A 21307-nucleotide genomic window follows, 5' to 3' on the forward strand; every position below is an offset into this window, starting at 1 on the left:
ACAAACCTCCAAATGGACGTCGTTGTTCTATCTATAGGCCACCCCTGAGAGGGAACCGAGTGTGCAAGCTGAAGAGAGTCTCATCCTGTTCCAGGTAATAGTACACTTCTTGAGGCCTCATAATGTCTTAAGAGGCATAAATGGCATCAAAAGATTGACACCAGCAAGTGTACAAATGAGTTTTGGGGGAAATACAACACAAAACATGGTTTACAAATTTGGCTCTGAGAATCCTCACACAGTTGCCTCTCTGCACCTTGCCTAGTAAGTCACAAGCCGAGACTGTCCAACCTACATCCACAGGCTCATGTCAACAGTCCTTTCTGCCCAACACAATCTCGTAACAGCACTCATTGCCACATACCACTGATGGAGCTGGTCTCATCAGTGCTAAACTCACACCCTGGGTAGAGGTGTTACAACTTACATAATTAACACTCAGATAACAATACTGGAAGCAGACACCAATATCTCAAATAATCTCACTGATGGTTGGGTAATGACCACACATAAGCCACAGGTGTTCATAAGGCATTCCTTTACTCCCAGGCTGAAAAGCAAAAATCCAAAGTTTAAAAAAAAAAAACCACCATAAAAATGTGGGCATGAATTATTTCTTGTTTTATTGCTTTCGTGTTTCTTACTTGATGCAGAGTCAATGTTTTTGAGTAACAGTAATAAGATGTCCAAAATCCAACAGTAAACATTCAAATAGTAAAACCTGATGTAGAACAAAGTCCTCGAATGTTCACTCCTTTAAGTTACACCTAGTGGAACCACTAGGGATAAAGGCTGAACTCATCATCTTGGTTTATGATGGAAACCGCTCTCCTCTGACCCAGGAATAGGAGGAAGTCTCGAACGCCAGCCACCTGTTTAGGCACTGGGGGCAGCAGTGTGGTCTCCTCCAGAAATGGCAGGGGAGACTCATAATGAGTCTAAGTATGGCAAACTCTCCTTTTACCCCAGGATTAAGAGACACCCCCACAACAACTGAGAGAATCAAAAGAAACTCCTATGGAATAGAAGAAGTGGTTACAGTAACAAAGATCAGAAATGATGGTGTTGTCAAGGAAGTGGCCTGTGACTGCACAGAACCCCATCTTTGTAAGAAAGCAACCGACTCTTAAATGCACATCAGAGAGGCTTTACACAGTGACTGGCTGCAAGCAGGACAACTGTGAGCAGCATTTTGCTTGTTGAAGGCACAGATCCTCATCATCCTGAGAGAGGAGAGTCACTGTGTGTGACCTCTGAAAAACTGTCAGCTGTCATAAATCTGATTGCAGCTTCAGCCTGATCTTTTTTTTTGAAAATCCCAGACTCTTGGGGCACCCCTGAATATCTTGATGTGCCTGCTCCTTCTGCAAGAAATCGGATTTCCAAGGAATAGAGACTCAGAGGAACATGATTGCATTACATCACACAACAGGCAAAAATAAATACATGACTCTATAGCATGGGTATGAAACTACCACAAAGAAGTATCTCAGACACCACAACTGCAGCTCACATACTAGCAATACCTGGTAGGGTCTAAAAGGTGTCAACTGTCCCATAAGCATTTACCTACTCTGACTTTGATCAACTGTACTTATGGAATAAGCACAAATGTATGAAAACACTCTGTATTTTTTTAAAGACAAACTTTCTTAAATACCAGAGAGATCAATTGCACTTGACAGTGATCAGGATATCCAAATTAAATCAATCACTTTCAGTTCTTCCCAATGATCATCTTAGGTTTCCATAACAAGAATGGGCGAGAGCCAACTGCACCTTGCCAGTGACAGAGGGTGTAGTTGTCACACAAACCCTCTTGGAAGAATGATGGACCCACGCCTCTGCCTGAGGAATGATCTCCAGCTCTTCCAGCTTTTGAAATTCCACAGTATTGTGAATGCTCTTTACAAACACAGTGATACTCAAAAAGGAACAAACAAGAAAACATAAGTTGCATTTATTCACGTCCACGCCATCTAAAGCTACTGTGTACAGTAATCAGGACTGGAGAAGGAACGATTTAGTATCTAAAAACAACAAAAACACTGGGACATGTCCCCTGAATTGCAAGTTGGAGTTCGTAAGAATCTACTTGCTGACAAGCCGGTTTCCTCCCTGAGAAGCACACTTTCCGCTTCCTTCTCTCCCTCCAGCGTCTTCTGAACCTCTCAGTTAAGGCCTGGACAGTGTGGGATAGTGTTGCAACCTCTCCTGCAGAGCTGTCAGTCGCCCGTGGGCTCCAGCTGCGTGCACTCAGGCTCTCGGAGGTCGCGGGGTGATGCGCTCCCACGCCGCAGCTCCTCCACCGTCTGCAGCAGGGCAGACCGCTCCAGCTCTAAGGTAAGCATGGCCTGCTTCAGCTTGCTCTCGCTGCTCAGGAGCTTCTCAATGGTGGCCTCAAGGCTTTGGATCCTACCATTTGCCACCTGGAGAATAAAAGAAATGAGAATACAATTGCCAGTGATAACACAGGAGGGATCCAGCACGCACTCGCAGTCCAGCCTTGGGAGCACTCTGGAACCGTGTTTCAGCAGGGATGAGTCTACAGTTTATCATCAGTTCTGGCCACACAGGAAGGCAATTCGCACTCTTTGCGGGTAGGTGGACCAGGCCCTTAAAAGCACCCCGAGAGCCCCTGGCATTTTCTTCTCCTGCTATAGCTGCTCTGGAAGCCGATGCTGAGAGATGGTGGATCACGACACAGAGGGAACCCAAACCCCCAGGCACCACCACCGGAAAGACAGCTCGGATGGGGCCAAAGAATGCTTCAGCGACACAAAGCTGAAGTGGGCGTCAGCGACACAAAGACTTCCCTTGTGCCAAGCCTCGGAGATACGTAACTTTGTTACTGCAGCAGAGCCTGGCCTGTTTTGATGAGCACGTATATTTAAACCCACAAATGGATTTCAGACTGACAAAAACTCAAAACGGTTTCCTCGTGAAGGCCCAAGTAGTAACAATCCTCGAATCTGAAATTCTTTTCAAACACAGGGATCCTCAAAAAGGAACCAACAAGAAAACATAAGTTGCATTTATTCAGGTCCACGCCATCTAAAGCTACTGTATAAAGCTAGTGATGTCTAGAGGAACAAGACATCACTGTGTCAAGAAACAGAGGCATTTACCCCGGAACACACATGGAGTCCTTAGAAAGGCCAAGTGTTCTGCTAAGAGGTTTATGTGCCTGGTCTCACTGACTGCTCACTACAAGTCACAGAGATAAGCAGTATCCTCTCTTCCACCCTACAGAGGAGGAACGAGGCTCTGACTCAGTTTACATCCTCGCACCTAGCATATAATTAATGCTAGTTAAATAGAATTTCCAGGTGTATCTTTCTAGCAACTGTCCCTCGTCTCATTTGCTCGGGCAGGCTTGCTTCCCAGGTGACAAGTGTGTTAGTTCTAGTGACATTAAGGGGTTCCCTAAGAAAATTGCAGAAACTCCAACGCTTATGCTGATGTCCCTGAGGCCTTTCTGGCCCGTTCCCAGCTCACAGCTGCATCCTGGAGTGCTCTGTGACTTGTTGTATCTTACTAATCCAGTCCAGATTTGCCATGCTCCATTTTAGGTGGGGAAAATGGTATATATATATATATATATATATATATATATATATATATATAAAATTTTTTTTTTTCATTTTTCAAAGAAAATACTTTTTTTGAATGTGACAACACTTGTGCCAGACAATTCATGACTAAAAGTCTAGCTCTGGCTGGGCCACTAGAACATTCAAAATATAAAAAAGGGACCAAGAGCCTTAGTTTGTCAGCCTACTGGGCAGGGGGTGGCCCCGCTTCAGGTATCTCTCTAAGCAGTACTCTCTGATCCTCAAAATCCACCCATCGTCAGGGCCTGGCTCAGGGCCTACCCTCATCACTCTGAAGCCCCTCTGCATTCCGAGGTGCAACCTGCAGCTTAGTTAGTAGTGAATTAATTTGCATGGTCATTTGCTATTCTGCATTAATGTCAAGTCTCCTCAATAACACTGAGGCTTTTACAGAAGCAAGCACGTCTTCTCTTTCACACATGGTCCTGTCTCCCACAGCACCTGGCTCAGTGTGGGCGTCAATGACTTGTAGGGATTATGACAAATCCATGTGCATTATTGTTTGGTTCCATCTGGCACGTCTATGCAATCGTCTGATATATTGCTGAACAAAACAGGTGGCAGAATTTGCTCTCCAGAGTCTAGACAACGTTCACATGTGTTTAACAGGGAATGAAATGGGATTTTGATACTTCTAACAATTTTATGAACAGAATAAAGGTAGGAAATGGGTTGATTTTGGTATTTCGTCTCCCCAGAAAAGCTATATGAAAATTCAGTACTGTATTGAACACCTTTCCTTGTCTGTGTCTGAAAAGTGTACAAGGAGGAGGCATGATTCTCACATATGAGAGGCATATTTTCATAGAGGATCATGGAAAAACTATATCCAAACACCACAAATCAATACAATACAATCCTAGATCCAACTCTTTGAGAGCTGCAGTGTCTTACTCAACTTGGTGGTCCCCAGCACTCAGTACTGCAGGGACTCAGGAACTACTGGTGGGTTGGCATAGACCACAGTTTTGAATGACCCTTCCAGAAGTGCAGAACTACTTGGTCAAGAGAACGACCATTCCAGGGCGAACATCTGTAATCACCAATTACTGTCTGATGCCTTTAGTGAGGAATGTAGGTAGCTAAGAAGTTTTTCACAGCTCCCTGTCTTCACAAAAACAATAGCACAAGAGCAGCATGGAATTATTTTCTATGCTCTGTCACCAAAAAACTACATGGTCATTTACCCAACACAACAAACCTTTTATGTAAGAACTGCCTATCTTAACAAGCTAAACACTTCAATGCAAATGTGAGCTTTATTAGAAGAGTTTCCACCATGTTATATTTCAGGGACCTGTCATTGGCTTGGAAGCCATTTAAAATGACCACCTACACTGTGTACCCCTACAGGCCAGAGAGGCTCTTCATCCTCTGGAGACTTCCCTTGAGTCACAGCTGAGACTTCCAGGTTAAATTGTATACAGGCATATTTTCAGTTAGGATATCTCTATCTCAGGGGAAAAGAAGAAGTTACATTTCAGAATGTGAGTAGTTATTAGGGCTGGGCAGGAAGAGCATTCAGCCTTGTTCCTCTCTTTCACATATCTGATCGGGTATGCTGGGATGGAATGCCTGCTGGGAGGAATGCATTTCAGACAGCTTGACTCACTAGGCTGGCCTTTCTCACCCTGCTGCCAAGCTCGTGTCTGCAAAGCTCATCTTTCTATGAAGAAAAATCAGAGGCTTAGATCAGAATGGGACTTATTCTCAGGACAGCCCAGGAACACCATAAAAAATTTGGGCAAAAATACGTATTTTTATCCACAGCCACTCAAAAACAACTTTTAAAAACACCCTCAAAACAATTCCTGAACAGGGACAGCACTGCTACACACTTGTGACATTAAAAAAAGTAGAACATATGGTTGCTTCATGCCATCTGATTGACAAAAGAGCTGCATTCCGCAGTTAGGCGTTCTTTTCGGCAGTGTGCCTGGGTGACGTGGGGGTGGGGGTGATGCTGGACCTGGCCAGCTCCCGTCTCCGTGCTACACCTCAGGGCTTGCTCTGCACACCCTCCTGCATGCACAGTCTCAACTGGGCTTTCTTCTGTATGTCCTCACCTGAGTGTATCCGTGTCGAAATGGAAGTTTCTAGAGGGGAGAACTGAGACCTTCATTAATCAAATCTTTGTATATGCACCAAGGACTCACAAAGAATTATCATCTGCTCCGGTTTGTTATGTTTATTTCTGTGTTACTGTCCTCCTTTACTGTCCTTCTGTGGACCTAGCTGGTTTTGCTCATAGAAGTTAAAGCTCTTAGATTCTCTTTGAGTAATGACAATGGCTGGCATTCAGCTAACAGGTCACAGCATCCTGAATCCAAGTTCATCTCTGGGCCTGTCTCCAAAAAGAGTTAAGTGCAGAAACAGCCTCTCAGAAAACTCAGGGACTGTCTGACCTCAGCAAAGGACAATCTGTCTGCTCCATAATAAAAAGGACCCATTCTCCCAGGATACCTTTGATCCCAACTATAAACAGATCAGGGTGGGAAAGGTCCTCTGGTCATGGGAAAGCCCAGCCTGCTGTTGCCTTTGGTGAGTTAATGAACTACCATATATTTGTGATTCAGGAAGCTGCTTTATAAATATGCTCTACCTGCAACTGTTCAAGGAGGTCAAGGTTCTGTTTGCGTAAGCTGCTGTTGGTTTTCTCTAGTTTATCCATTCTTTGGTTGTCACTGAGAGGAGAGGAATCGATAAGTTCTTCTTGAAGGACATGGTACTCAACTTCATAAGCTTGTAACTGTTTAGCAATGTCCATCTCAAATACCTGTTATAGAAAGAAAAGTCATCAGGTACTAAAATTGAGAAAAACCCCACACATACAGGCAGGTGTCTGCAATCATGCCAATGCGCACCTGTGAAGCGTCTCCTCTACGCTTAGCTCTATACTTGGTACTAGAAGTGATAAATAAGAACAACTATGCACTGAGAAGGTAATACTTTTACTTGGGACAAAAGGATATAAGAAACATCTAGAAATAATTCCAAGGTAACATTAAGTATAGGTTTTTGATACTCATCTTCCAAAAGTCAAAAAAAAAAAGCCTCTCATTTTTAAAGACTTACAAAAATTTATTTTTAGTTCTTATTTCACTTCTTTTCTCTGAAAATTCTGTTAGGTTAGATACATCAACTATGGGTTAAAAGGAGAAAAGAAACAAAAGAATCACAGCCCTGTTTGCACAGTCACCAAGTCAAAGTTTAATTATAGTTCAGTTGGGTTTTCAGAGTTACAAGAACAGCTAAGTAATGGGACTGTTTACTAAAAAACTCTCCTTTGCACACAAATATGCAGAAATGAGCCAAAACCCAAATGTCACCCACACAGATGAGTGAATACGAAACGATGCCTGAGTTGTCTTCTTTCCCACAATAGCAATGGTGACGAAAACACCACACGTGTGAAAAACAACCCCTGAGTGCCCAAGTGACTCAAGCTGTCTGTGTCTGTACTTTCTCTTGGTGAGGAAGGCAGGGCGGAAAGCAGAGTCAGAAGACAGCTGCTGCTGCTGCTGCCCAAGGCATTTCCTTTCTTTCCAGTTGTTTCCATGAGAGAACCCCAGGGGCCGGGGCCTCTCAGCACAGCAGTGAAGCCCCAACGTTTATCTGACGGATCTGAGAATACAGTCAAGCTGGGACCATCTTAAAAGAAAAAAAAAAAAAAAAAACTTGCTAGATCAGAACACACATTCAGAGAGTGAAATCAGACTTTTAAAGGGCAGAAACTGCCTCTCTATTGCATTTCCTTAAGCAACTCCAGTATTGTTAAAAAATCAGTGTAAAACTACTTCTGATGGCACCCTATTGGCATTCAAACTAGCCTATCTTCCCTGGAATCAATGTTCAAAAACTATGTTTCCTTTCTCTCCATTCCCAACAGTCTTATTTTCTCTTCCTTGGGATGAACTTTTCAGCTTGCTGTTTTTTATTTAATTCAGTGGATAATACTAATAAGGCACAAAAGTCATTTGATGCCTAAAAACTAAAATCCATTGTATCTGTGGCATGTGTGTGCATGTGTGCAAGGGGAGTAAGAGGGAGACAGAGAATTTCTACTGGATTGAACTGATTCTCTTTTGTCCTTCTGAGAGACTATGAGGTCAGCAGCGATTATTATCTCCATTTGACAGCCGAGGTAACTGGCTCTGAGGCTTTGCGTCAGCCTTAAAATTGGGACTCCACTGGCGACTCTATGAATGACTTGAGCTTGGTACTTAACCTCTCTCAGTCACAGTTCCTGGCCTCCCACCTGAGGCAGACAGCGCCTACCTCCCAGGGTGGCTATGAGAATTAAACAAGGCAACTCATGGAAGTTCCCAGCACACGCCTGGCAGGTTGAGCAGGCGTGCTCTTAGCTAAGGGATCTGCTTCCACACATCTGCCACAAAACCCTCACATTTCCACCTCAGCAAAGCCATCATCAATGGATGCCATGTCATGGAACTTCTGAATCGTCTGAACAGTAAAAACCACAAACATCAAAACTGAGATTGTTTGGCACTCATGTATAATTATAAATACGGTGCTGAATAAATGTCCTGTACACTATTACTTTTTTTCTTCCATAAAGATTTATTTTTAAGTGATCTCCTAACCTGGAAAGCCTAGAACAAAACCTCTGACTTTTCCTACAGATTGATGTTCTGTGTTAAGTTAATGCCTCTCAGCAGTGCCCAAAGCCATAAACTCTTCCAGGCCTCCATTAATCTCTACCCTGGGTCGCAATCATCTCTGCTTAATTGCCTGATGATCTTCTGACTGCCAAGACTCTTAGGCCCTTCATTCTGCAGTTATGCCCCTGAATTTACCCCAAACCATGGCAATATGAGGTTGCTGGTTAAAGGAGAACCCGGGTCACTGAACAAGGGTTTCAGCTCTTGGGCTAGTTACTTGGGGAAATAAAAGAAGATGGGAGGGGCGCCTGTCCTTGCACACTTAGAGAGCACAGGTGATCCACTGCCAGGAGCAGTTCTCAGCCAGAGAAAGAGCAGGAAGGCCTAACATTAAAAACCCGATCCTTCAGTATGTTGTCTCAGATGAATAAAAAAGATGAATATTAAAAACTAGGTGTTGATGGGAAAACAAGATACATACACTTTAAGGTATTTTCATTTCTGGTCTGAGTCACTCCTGAGGCTAGACAAGTGCAGCGTCAACCTCCCCCGGGGTCTTGCCTAAGCCATTCCCTGAGCACCGGTCACTACACAAAGCTGCAAGGTACCCGGCCCCTCTGCAAGGGGGACTAGATCTCATCTTCTTTCTTCCTGGCCCATCTCAGAGCAATTCCACTGGAGTCATAATTACTGGAGATCTAGAGCCTTCCCATCATCCTGGCTCTTAGGTTCTTCAAGGTTTTCGAGCAAGTTCCAGAATTTTGGTACTGAAGAAAATTTCTCTTCTGCTTACCAAGGTAGGAATAACCTATTCCCATACTTTCGATGTTTTGCCAAAAAGATAAAACTATTTTAAGTTACTAATAGAGCTACATTATTGGAAGCTTGAAAAATAAAAGAAAAATTACCAAATACAACTTTTATATCTAGCTGCATTTCATCTTTCCTAAAAGCATGTTTTTTCTAGTTCTAAACATAACCAACATAAAATTTCCTATCTCACTTTTCCTTTACTTAACATTGTATCAAATGAGAGCTTTTTCATGTCGCTATATATAACTCGCTTCATGATATTCTACCAGCTCAACATACCATAATCATATTAATCCAGTTATCGAGTGTTAGACATCTAGTTCCAAGTTTCTATTATTATAAATGACAAATCTAGGATAATATCCTTATACATACGGCTTCCCTCATATTTTGGATTATTTCTTGAGGATACATTACAAGAAATGGGATGACTGAGTCAAAGGGTATGAATACTTTACTGGCCTGGGGTACGTATCACCAAATTGCCTCCCAAGAGCCACTAATCAATGTGCTTTGCCATCAGCAACATGCAAATGTTCTGCATACAGTATACCCTTGGTGCTGGGTATGGGCGTTAAATGTCTCTCTGTTGATCTAGTAGGGTAAAGCATTACATAAGTTTAAATTACACATGAAGGCAAATATTTTCCCACATATTTGTTTACTAGATGGCTCCTCTTCGGTGAATTGTCTGTTTATGTTCTTGGCTCATCTGCTATTGTAGACTCAGCATTTCTCTTCACAGTCCACAGACACTGATTAAGAAAGTCATGAACCCTGATGGTTTGTAGAACTCGCCACAGAGCTTCTGCCTTCCTAACCCCTTGCCCTCCAATCTGCTGGTCCCATTGTCATACCAAGGGCTGGAGGGTGGAAACAGTCGGCCCAGTATCAGCAACAAGGGGGCGCACTGTCTGTAGTGAATTACAAAAACAATAAAACCCGCTAAAAGTCCCTCTGCTTGTTATTACCACCACATGTGAGCAATTTTCAACAACGCCAGTGGTAAACCACTTCTCCCCGCCATGCCCCACCCTCCTGGTATGGTACCAGTTGTCCTTGTACAAAACTACTCCTTTTCCACGGTGCAAACTGCCCGAGAAGGGACGGCTCCCCCACAGGCAGAAGAGGCACCTTTGCCTCTGATTTGAGGTGTGTCTTCTGAACACAGGAACCCTGGTTTCTAACCTACAAGCTCAACTGGAACAGGGACTCGTTTGTTCACTGTGTTTCTAACAGAGCTGCCCACAGCAGGGTTTCTCAGCTGTTTCTGTGTATGTGAATCCCCTGGGGATCTCGAAATGCAGATTCTGATTCAGCAGGTCTACGGTGTGGCCCCAGATGCTACATTTCTAACAAGCTCTGACATGATATGATGACAATGCTGGGCTGAGGCCATGCTCTGAGTGGAGCCTACAGGATGCTGAAAATAGGCTATTTACCCTGCCTCCCAAAGCCACCCTTCCTCTTTTCCTTCCTTAAGCTGAGCTGAGGCTTCACAACCACACAGCACCCACTGTGACAAGAATGTAACACTGACCTCCTTTCCTTTGTTACTAATTGTTCCCAGTGTTTCCCTTCTTCTCGGGTCAGAAGATGTAGATGGTTTATTCAATAGACAGTTTTTGGTAAGTACACTGCCATGAAGGCTTCAGACACCCTTGGTCTTCTGTCCTGGGCTCTGTCACCTTTGGATTCCCCTCCCTGGCTGCTTTCAGCCTGTCCACATTGAGCCAGAGCTCCAGAGCCCTGTCCTTGGCCACCTTCTCTTCCATCCAGGATCCAGCTGTGTCCCAGTTACTCAGGCTGAGACTCTCTATACAGGGAGGGCATTTAATGAAATGGAACCACGGCTATCATAGAGGACCACCTAGATGCCCTCACTCCCTGCCCCACCCCATCTGTACACAGGGCAGTATGCTCCACCATGTGCAATGGAAGCATCCATTACACCTACTCTGAAGACCTCCAAGATTCGGGTCTGGGAGATCTCTACGGCTGCAGAGGAATCACGTTGGACCCCATGTGTGCTTTCTGTGTAGAACTTAGGACTACAGCACCCTCTGGAGGGAAGGGGTCAGTGGGAAAGCAGAAAGCCTGACAGAGAACATTCAGATGTCAAGTTCAGATAGAAACACCAGAGGGAAAGAGGGCAGAGAGTTGCCTGGGGGTAGAACTACTTTCTATAAGGACCATTAATAGAATAAAAACCTGGGCCCCAAATGCAAATTTTTGTGCTCTCGATACCCCCAAAATGTTCAACCCCTCAGGTTCCAAGAACAGCTCTCTGCTCTCATTCCTGTACCTTCTCTTTTAGTTCAGGGCTCAGCAAACCACCACCTGTGGACCAAGCCCATCACGCTGCACAGTTTTAAAAATAAAGTTTATTGCAACATGACCCATCATCCCCTTACATGCGGTCATGGATTTTTTGTGCCGCGAAGGCTGAGGTGAGTAGCTGTCACAGAGGTGAGCAGTTGTGACGGTGTGGCCTGTGAAGCCTAAAATATATACTACCTGGCCTTCTTTGGAAAAAGTCTGCCAGCCTATCTTAGGTCACCTTTTAAGTCCAGCTGGACTCAAACACCTCAGCTCCAACCTCACAGCCCTGGCTCCCATAGGCCCTGCCTTTCTATAAGGGGCCGGGCATGTTACTCTCTGCTCAGCTTCATCTATAAGAATAGGAATTATAATACCTATGTCCCAGAGTTATTAAGTTAGTGGAGACCGGGCACAGTGGCTCACGCCTGTAATCCCAGCACTTTGGGAGGCCAAGGTGGGCGGATCACTTGAGGCCAGGAGTTTAAGACCAGCCTGGCCAACATGGCGAAACCCCATCTCTACTAAAAATACAAAAATTAGCTGAGTGTGGTGCCACATGCCTATAGTCCTAGTTACTCAGGAAGCTGAGGCACGAGAATGCTTGAACCCAGGAGGTGGAGACTGCAGTGAGCTGAGATCGCACTACCGCATTCCAGCCTGGGCAGCAGAGCAAGACTCCATCTCAAAAAAAAAAAAAAAGTCACTGGAACAATGAATGGCAACTTTCAAATAGCCAAATAGTGGCCTGAAACAGGTACACGCACAGCTGTTTTCTTCCCATGCTGTGTCCATTTCCACTCTTCCAGCACCGAAGGAGCACCTGATGTATCCTAAGAACCCTCAATATGTTTTATTTTTTGTTTTTTACAGAAAATAGGAGAGAATGGGATTTTTTTCTGAGGCTGAATACTCAGGAGGTAAACAATATCAGCACTGGATACAGCCCTCAGTCTAGGTAACGAAGGCTCTCAGGGGTCTCTGCCCTAGAAGCTGTAAAATGTAAGTACATGCAACAAAAGCTGTAAGAAGGGAATGAAGGAAAGAAAGAATGAATGAAAATGTCAGAAACCAAAGAATCCAAAGGGTAGAAAAGTCAGTATTAGAATTAGGAAAAAAAACTCTAAATTAAATGACCTCCAGAGGCTCTTGGCAGTGTAGGAGAGTTGCTACAGCACTTTGGGATGAGAGAGACTTGAGTTTGAACCCCTGCCTTTCCACTTTGCAGTAGAGTGAGTGTGGGTCAGTCAGTGAACCACTTTATATCCTCTCAGAAGTGCAGCCTGGACTGAATGGGATCATGCGTCTATTTAGATGCCCACCCAACCTGGCAAAAAGCAACGCCCCAACAAGCCAAAGCTATCCACATCAAGAAGAATGTGCCAGGGAAAGAAAAGAGATGGAGAGGCTCTCAATTAAAGATGAGTGCAGAACAGAAAAGCACTGTTCTTTCATAAGGGCATATGCAATGTGTAAACAGAAATCCAAAGTTAACAATTGATATGAAACCTCTTCTTTTGCAGGCCAAAGTTGCATCCTTTTCTGTGCTTAACACCTAAGGTGCGGCAGCAAATGAAAATCACAAACACTGCATGTGGATGTAATCCACTGGAATCATGGATTCCTTCTGGACTATCAGAAATCTCCAGAGTAAGGGTTTTTCAAAAATAGCTTTATTTCACCACTTGTTTTTACCTGATTGCCCTATGCTTTCGTTATACAGTTATGTGTTGCATCACAACAATTTGGTCAATGGCGAACTGCACATATCATATATGATGGTGGTCCCATGAGATTAGAATACCGTATTTTTATCGTACCTTTTCTAGGTTTAGTTATGTTTAGATACACAAATACTCTGCCTTGTACTACAACTACTGACAGTATTCAGTATGGTCATGTGTTGTACAGGTTTGTAGGGCCTAGGAACAACATGGATAGGTGTGTAGTAGGCTATACCACTTGGGTTTAAGTACACTTTATGATGTTTGCACAATGATGAAATCAACTAATGATGCAGTTCTCAAAACTTATCGCTATTATTAAGTGACACACGACTATCTGGAGCGGGTTCCAGGCTTACGAGAGGCCTGACTGCTGACTCTGCAGTGACTCAATGATGAAATCCCTTCCAGTGCTTTCGTAGCTACCCAGCCTCTGGACACTTCCAATGATGCCCCTTTCCCTGCTAAGCAGTGTAGTCCTCCATTGTCAGCAACCATTACTGGAAGGTTCTTCCTTAGACTGTACAGGATCAAAATCTGCTCCCATGCCCAAACCAGGGCATTCACCATCTAGTTTACTTGTAATTCCCAGTAAAACTCACCTCTCAGCCTCTATTCAGAGGGTAATGGTTCTACTGTATACTGAAACCGGAGGTACTGAAGCCACAGATATTGAACTGAATTCAGTTAAAAAAAAACCACACACACACACACATCATGAAACAAATTCACAGAATATATGTTCCCTATCATAACTTTGTTATCAAAGAATTATTCTGAGAAAATTCCAATTAATACCATTCAACACACACACAAAAATCAAAGCACTCAATGTACAAAACCCTACATTGCATCACTGCAGAAGTATACATATTTCAGAAGACCAAGCTACTAGAGTTGAAGTCTCTTAAATGTACGAAATTACTGATAACCTGTGCTGGTTTCTACAGCTAAACTTTGCTACCATGTTTCCATGTGGCGTTTCACCATGACGCTCATAACACACACACTCACGATCATTCCACATGTTTGTGATATGCCTCCTCCGTGCCAGGATGCAGAATGCTGTTCAGAACACAAAGTGGTAGGAAACAGTTCCTGCTTAAGAGAGATTTAAGTTTCTACATATCTAGGATGGCTGAAGCATTTGCAAGGTTTGGACTGACTCCTACCTGATTGATGGTCTTTTCCATCTGTACCAAGCCCAGGTTGGGTAGCGTGTTTTTTATAAAGTCAACTATGGTTTCTAGGTTTTCATGCTGCAGAATCAAGGGCTTATGGCTTCCCAACAGACTTAAAGCCACTTTAAATATGACCTCTGTTCCCTGAAGAAAAATCATATCTGAGAAAACACAGAAATGCAGAAAGTTAAACCAGACCAGTTTCTCACACAATACCATTCCATTGCCTTTTCCACACATCACAGAGCAGGAGGATGGGAGGCATAGCCCCACATTGCAAACTTTATTTCATTTTTAAGAGCCTGGTATCTCAGATAGTGTTGTCAAGACAGTACTGCAAATAAAAGTACATAAACATTAAAAATTATGTTTTACTCTGAAAATAAAATTCAAACATGCTTCAAAAGTTAAACTGGGAAAGGGAAAAAGGTTTTATTATTCTATTTTTCCAGGAATGCTCCTGGGTTTTAAAGGAGATACTAAAACATGTTTTTATGGGTCAAGCTAAAAGATTTTTATAGATAAAGCATCAGAAATTAAGATAGAGTAAGTAAAAAAGTGTCCCTGTTTCCTCTGTTTTGAAATAAGGAATAGAATTCAAAGATCTTTAAAAACTGTAAAACAGCTGTACAACTGCAAAAGTACATTGTTAAATACAAGTTTACTGATGTTTAACATGATAACGGAATAAAGAACATTTTTCCCTCTGAGGGAATTCAAAGAACTCCGTCAAGGTTACTTTCTAGTTCTGGCCATATTTCGTTCTTAGACTGGCTGGCAAATGGATGCAATTTCTATACAGACTGCACAGTAAGAGGGAGGGCAGCACTGGCCAAGGCAACCGGCTGAGCAGCAAGCCCAGCCCCATCTCCCCTTCCTCATAGAGTTGAAGCCGCTGGGGAAAAAAAAGAGTCAAATGTCCTGGGGTTAAAGCAGAGCCACGATAACTAATTATTGGGTGACTAAACTGAGGCAAGTTACCTAATAACTAGAATAATAATATAAGAACAAAATATTTTAAAACTCAGAGTAGAAATATAATTAGAGGTAAGTGTCAGTATTTCTTTTCTCTCTTTCTTTTGGCTGAAAGATAATGGAAGAGAGAAAGAAGCTGTAAATTTCATCAAATCAAGGACAGCAAAAGCAGGTGAGAGGAAGAACCTTGCAGGATGCCTCTCAAGATGGTTAATATGATAACATTTAAAAGCCATGAAGAAACAGAAAAGCAAAGACTGGGTGCTGCTGTGCAAATGGGAAACTGAATCCCTGTAGTTTCTGAACAAAGCACAGGGAGAGATGACAGATCTACAGGCCCGCTGGCTGGGATAGCCCCCAAGATCCTCTGTGACCATCACAAAACCCTTAATTAACCACGTGAGCTGAGATGGGTGCAGCCCTAAGCCATGCCAGCGCTGAGATCAGCCTGCTTCTCCCACCCAGCTCAGGGCCCACACTCTTTCCACAAACATCACAACTACTGATGGCTCAAGGTGGCCACAGGAAAGTGGGAAAGATGAATCCTTCACTTCCTTCTTCAGTCTGGTTGTTGAGGCTGGGAAGACATACTAGAGAACTGTGTCTTTGAAATCTGAGCTTTTCAGGGTAAGTGTAACATATACCAAGGCAGGCCAATTGAAGACTATTCCTCTGAAACATCTGGTTTATAAAATATAGTCTACCCATATAATCTCCCACTACAGAAAATAAAAAGATCTAAAATACTATAACAAAAATGTATTTTTAAACAGAAATGACATTTCCAGAAACAAAACTCTAAAGTAAATCTGAAGTTTCAGTGGTTTAGACAGTAAGACTTCCTAGACCTCCTTTCAATATATGAACATTTATAGCTGAACAAAAATTGAGGGCATCTTTCAGAACAAAAATCAAGACCTTTTTTGCAGGGATCCTGGGGAAAGGCTTTCCCTACCACACCAGTGATTTTCTATAGCTTGATCTCTTTACTCAGAGGGACGAGTGCCTTAAATTAGGTACAGTACCACATCTACACCAATTAAAATGAACAATTACTGGGAAACTTTTGTAAGCACAACCAAATACACAATCCAAATCAGTGGTCTCTTTAGGTTAACAGCAGATCTTCTGAGATTTATTAGGATCTTGGTTTTTCACAATAAATCAACTTAGTAAGTGCTGCCTATGATTCCAAACGCAGACTTTCCTGGAAAGGAAAGGAAAGGAAATTTGGAGGTGAGGGGGTGGTGTATGTGTTTTAAAGTCTCTTTATTGATATGTTAAAAAAATTAAGACAGCCCTGGGCATATGATTTATTTTATTAAATCTGTTTGTATTTAATGTAATTAAAAAATAAATGTTCTTTCCTAATGCTATTCACAACATCTGAAGAGAACTCTGCTGAGTACCTTCTACTTTAACTTGATGAGCATCCATTGAGCATCTAATACACGCCAGGCACTGTGTTAGGCTCTGGGGATCAAGCCATGAGCAAAGGACAAAGCACACGCTGCAGAGACACCAAGGAGTTCTGGTTCGGTAGAGTTATGCCCAGGGTGTTACGAGAACAAAGAGGAAAGAAAAGGCCCACGGAAAGGTGACTGCTTGAAGAACTAATAAAAAATTTCCTAGCTCAGAACTCGGGGATTAATACTCTGAATAAAAGGAAAAGAGGGTGTCAATACAGGGAGGTGTGCAGGAGCCTAAAAAACAGTCTGGCTGGCAAGGCAGGGCCACTGGTTGTGCAGGGCAGGTGGGCAAATGGGGGCGGGCAGGTCCAGATCACCAGGGGCCTCTGCCCCAGCCAAGCAAGCAATTCTAACCTCCCCCGGAGCACTGCAGGAGTCACTGAATGCTTTTTGTTCCTTTCCTCACTAGATCAGTGCACTGGTAAGGAGATGATGTTAATGAGATGCAGGTTACGGGTAGGATCCCTGCAAGGGTTAGTTAGTGTCAGAGAAAGGCCACCTTTGGAGACTACGCTGACTGATTCCTGCCAGAGACTCCAGAGACTCCCAAATGCCTGCTGCCAGAGATGTTCCACTCACCACTACTCCTCCCATTCAAAGCGTCCATCCCTCCAAGGCCTGAGAAAGCTCAGCCCCAGAAGCTTCTGTGAGACAGGGGAGGTCTTAAATCAGGAGATCATTTGGGTGCACAAAGCAGGAATGTGCTTGAAGAGTTGAAGGAAGGACCGCAGGAAGCTTTACTTGGGAGGAAGGGCCTCCTAAATTTGTCTGATGACACTTGGGGGCAACATCTACATCCTTTAAAGAATTTGTGCTGTTTTTTGGCTTTGGAAATTTTTAAAATTACATCTAATTTTAAAATAATAGTAAAGAAAAATGTTACCTATAAACCCACTGCCCCAAACCAGTTATTTTTATTTTGCCTGTCTTCTAGTATACATTTACATTCTAGAATTAAAAAACAAAACAAAGAAACAAAAAGAAACAATAACTCTCCTTGGAAAAGTGAGCGAATGTCCTGCATCTGAAAACCTCCCTAGGAGAAAGTGAACCGCTGGAGCCCCCGCCCCCCCCGCACAGTGTGGCACTAGCCTAGCTCACAACACTGAGGCCCACAACCTTTCAGTGGGACTTTTCTTGTGCCTCTTCCTTCTCTCCACTTCTTTTTCAAGCCACCTAGAAACAGGCAAGAGGTTTTATCAGGCAGGAAATAAAGAGGAATCTTAAATTCAGCTGACTCTACTACTTTGCACTGTATTCGCTGAGAACAACACAAAAGAACTACTTTTCTTTGAGGACATTTCAGCAACCCTCTTAATGCGTTACTGTGTATTGGAACTCTATTTGAAACTAAACTTCATGATCTCAAAGTGCAATCTTCCTATGTGAGCTTACACTGCATCTCTTTTCCAGCCACCTTTGTCTTTGTCAAGGCTGAGCCTTCTCAACTTTCTCCTGGATGGCTGCAGCCCTCCAGCTGTGGCTCCTGTACATTCTATGAGAATGGGTAAAGGGGACGCTGAAGGCAGATGACAGTGCTGTGCAGAACAACAGCATAAACAGACTGGACACACACTCATCATCACGCGGCATCATGTTACCTGCATAGCCGGAGATCTTCCCGGCCACAGAAACAATCTTGTTTTCAGTCTATTTTCATCCTAAAGCCTCTCTGGAGCCTTCACTATATTGCAGGTGGCTTCTGTGTTTTTTGCCAAACCCTTAATTTTTATATTCCACCTCCTCCCTCATCTATGTGGCAGCATGTCCTATAGAAAAACACCAGGGGCTGAAAATTAGCCGGTCGTGGTGGCGGGCGCCTGTAGTCCCAGCTACTCAGGAGGCTGAGGCAGGAGAAGGGCCTGAACCCGGGAGGCGGAGCTTGAAGTGAGCTGAGATCATGCCACTGCACTCCAGCCTGGGGAACACAGTGAGACTCCGTCTCCCAAAAAAAAAAAAAAAAAAAAATCAGGGGTTGAACACCGCAGCCTCCTGCTCCTTCAGGAGCAAGCCAGGTCCTGCTTTTTAGATTTCCTTTTTTCCCCCAAACGTAGATGTGATGAGAAAGTGAACAGAGCAAGCGTCTCTCCCAGGGCCCTGCTGCACTCAAACTAGGAAAAGACAGGAAGGGGCTATTGACATTATGTGACACCAGGCAGAAGAACTGCCATTCAGCAAGGTGTGAGTACCGTGTGAAGGTTAAGGCACACACACCACTGGCAGCTGCCCCTCCGAGGAACAGATACATACTGAATGCCAGATAACCTATTAACTAATAGACAAGCTATGCTGGTGCAAACTGAAATATTTTACTTATATATATATTAGTGAACAGTCAACAAAGGTCTATGTGTTTTTAGAGTTTATCCAGACTTAAAGGCTTATAATGAAATGGGCCCTAGGCCAAAAAAGACTATAGTGTCTGAATGGCAGGCTTTGAAATATAAAACTAAGCTATCTCCATCACGGTTCTCTAAGTCATCAGTGCTAAAAATTGAAATGGTTTGTAAAAACCTATCTTTTCTGTTTTTAAGTCCTGAAAGATGGGATGGACTGTTGGGGGTGGGGGGAAAGCAGTTCTTGCAAAGTGACATCATAACCCAGTGCAGCCTGGAGATCGCACTTCCTGCCTCTAATCCCAGGAGCCCTTGGCCAGGTGGACAACGACCAACTTAGCACAGCAGGAGTCTGTGGGATCTGGGAATGATGTAGACACTGGCATCTCTATGTATAATGTTTATGAAACGCCGAGTCTCACCACTGCCTACTAAGTCTACAGAAAAATATCTTACCTTTACAGGCTGCAGCTTTGATTTATGAAATCATTACAGTGAGCTTCAGAGAGCTTCGAATTACTCTGCAACAGAAGGGCTATCATTTCCAAAGTGGAGTTTGCTTGTTTGTTAATGTCTTTTTACCCATTTATGAGCCGAAGGAAAAATTTCTCTTCCAGAGCCCCAGAACTTTCTGCAAGCAGCAGCTCCAGTGCCTGGGGCCCCAGGGCAGGGATGACTCAGGGATGACCCCTCAGCCCCTCTAGTCTGTGGTCAGCCCGGTTGCCTTGGTAGAATTTTCTTCACTAACCAAGTAATTTAATGCCTGAGCTGTTTACAAACCATTAACAAACAGCGCTCCCTCCTCCCCATTTCCATTCTCACTCCTCTTCATGACTCCATATGAAAATCATAGCTAAAATGCGGAGAAAATGTAAGGAAGGTGGATTAATAATTTTCTTTTAATTTCCAGGGTTAGAAAAGTCAAAAACTATCATAGAAGTTATTGGCAAGAAAGCTTAAAGCCTAGAGCTTGAGATTTTAGTTTCTGTACTAAGCACACAATTTTGAGGCTTTTAGTTATCTTTTTTTTTTTTTTAAACTATGGTATAAACCTTCATGAAATCTTACTAAAGATATGCTTAACCAGGAGATAGCTTTTTGTATCTATTTTAATTTAGTGATTTTATTTTTTCAGGGACAAAAAAGAAGGAACATGAACTCTTACAGTAAAGCAAAATGGGAAACTCTTTAAAGGTTCTTATAGATAGACGTGAATAATAAAAATCTAGTATTTTAGGGGAAAGGAAAAGAGAGAAGGGTAAATGCCCACTTATATTAAAAAACAAATTTTAGGATTTCCAGAATTTGGATATTTAAGATATTTACCCAAAGCATGCCTGAGGTAGTATCAATGTCTTTGAACACTTCCCTTAAGATGCTCTCTAATCCTAAAAACAAATTTTTTAAAGATCACATGTTTTTAAGCTGTCAAGTGATGCTTAAAAACACTTGACATATAATAACTATCTTTTTTTAGTAACCTCCTCCTTTACAATAAAAAAAAATCTGAATTGTCAAAAAATGTCACTTTTATTCTGAAGGAGGGAAAACAAACTGTGCCCGAACTGACAGTGCTCACAACATTCCACTGGGTTCCTGATGTCCACGTGGCCAGCCCTATCCCTGCATATGAAGGCAGGCTGAAGGCTTTGTGTATGAACACCCACCTCACTTTGACAATGTTCTCAAAAGGTAAATCAAGAATACAAAGGCAGATTTTACACATGAACCACCTAAGGTTAATAGCGGGGCACGGGAGTGGCAGTGGCTATGACACGTGGGCGTGGGGGCAGGAGGCCTTCCTGAGGTGTCAAGGCTGAGGCAGGAGGGCGAGCCATCCACAAGGAGGTGTTACTCAAGGTCCTGACACTGATCTCCAAGAGAGTGACTTGGGAGAAAATGTAGAGCCAAGGACAGGGCAAGAAGAGGAAGGGGAGGAGGCGATGCCAAGGGAATCTAGAAAGAGCCCAGAGGCCCACGGTCAGCATCAATCAACACTCGCAACCCAGAGCAGCTGAGGAAGGCAATTCATGAGAAACATACACCTGCGGCTCCTCAGCCAAGTCCTCCAAATGTCTGCTCTAGGGAGAGCCTCATGGTGAGGGGCTCAGATCCACATCCCACAAGATGAAGGCATCTAGGGAAGCCTCATGATTATCAGAAGTTAAGGAGGACTCCAAAGTCACAAAACCCACCCTGACTAATCTTAGATTAAACAATACCCTGTTCTGGTAAGAGCTACAGGTATAAAAAT

At 43.3% G+C, this 21307-nt stretch overlaps 1 protein-coding gene across 4 annotated transcripts in view; it reads right to left on the bottom strand.

The window, feature by feature from the left end:
• Positions 1–598: 598 nt before the first annotated feature.
• Positions 599–21307, bottom strand: part of TBC1D1 (TBC1 domain family member 1) — a 238601-nt gene continuing 217892 nt past the window's right edge. For all 4 annotated transcript variants that reach the window (XM_008017655.3, XM_008017657.3, XM_038008635.2 and 1 more), the window contains 3 exons: positions 14265–14434; positions 6217–6390; positions 599–2429 (listed from right to left, as the gene is read on the bottom strand). In XM_008017655.3, coding sequence (XP_008015846.3) covers positions 2226–2429; positions 6217–6390; positions 14265–14434 — 548 coding nt within the window. In that variant the 3' untranslated portion in view covers positions 599–2225. The remainder of the gene's footprint in view (positions 2430–6216; positions 6391–14264; positions 14435–21307) is intronic.

Source organism: Chlorocebus sabaeus, chromosome 27, assembly GCF_047675955.1.
Source record: "Chlorocebus sabaeus isolate Y175 chromosome 27, mChlSab1.0.hap1, whole genome shotgun sequence".
In the NCBI taxonomy this organism is placed as follows: Eukaryota; Metazoa; Chordata; class Mammalia; order Primates; family Cercopithecidae; genus Chlorocebus; species Chlorocebus sabaeus.